Source organism: Antrostomus carolinensis, unplaced genomic scaffold, assembly GCF_000700745.2.
Source record: "Antrostomus carolinensis isolate BGI_N321 unplaced genomic scaffold, ASM70074v2 scaffold14957, whole genome shotgun sequence".
NCBI lineage: Eukaryota > Metazoa > Chordata > Aves > Caprimulgiformes > Caprimulgidae > Antrostomus > Antrostomus carolinensis.
Window position 1 is genome coordinate 1 of NW_010326720.1, and position 234 is coordinate 234.

A 234-nucleotide genomic window follows, 5' to 3' on the forward strand; every position below is an offset into this window, starting at 1 on the left:
AGCGTGTGGAGTTCCTCTGCGGCCTCCTGGACCTTTGCATCCCGCTGGAGCTGCGTTTCCTGGGCGCCTGCCTGGAGGACCTGGCCCGCAAGGACTACCACTCCCTCCGTGACTCTGAAATCAAGGCCAACAACCCCGCCGACCTGGGCAGCCTCACCAACCTGACCGACGAGGTGGTCCGCAGCAAACTTTTGGTATCTCTCGCCCTACTGGGATCTGCCCACCGAGAGGCAG

The 234-nt window shown here is 63.2% G+C and overlaps 1 protein-coding gene across 1 annotated transcript in view; it reads left to right on the forward strand.

Annotated features, from left to right (window-relative positions):
- Positions 1-5: 5 nt before the first annotated feature.
- Positions 6-234, forward strand: part of LOC104527861 (zinc finger CCHC domain-containing protein 2-like) — a gene marked incomplete at both ends in the record, with an annotated part of 506 nt that continues 277 nt past the window's right edge. Inside the window, 1 exon segment of the mRNA XM_029085885.1 lies at positions 6-233. Coding sequence (XP_028941718.1) covers positions 6-233 — 228 coding nt within the window.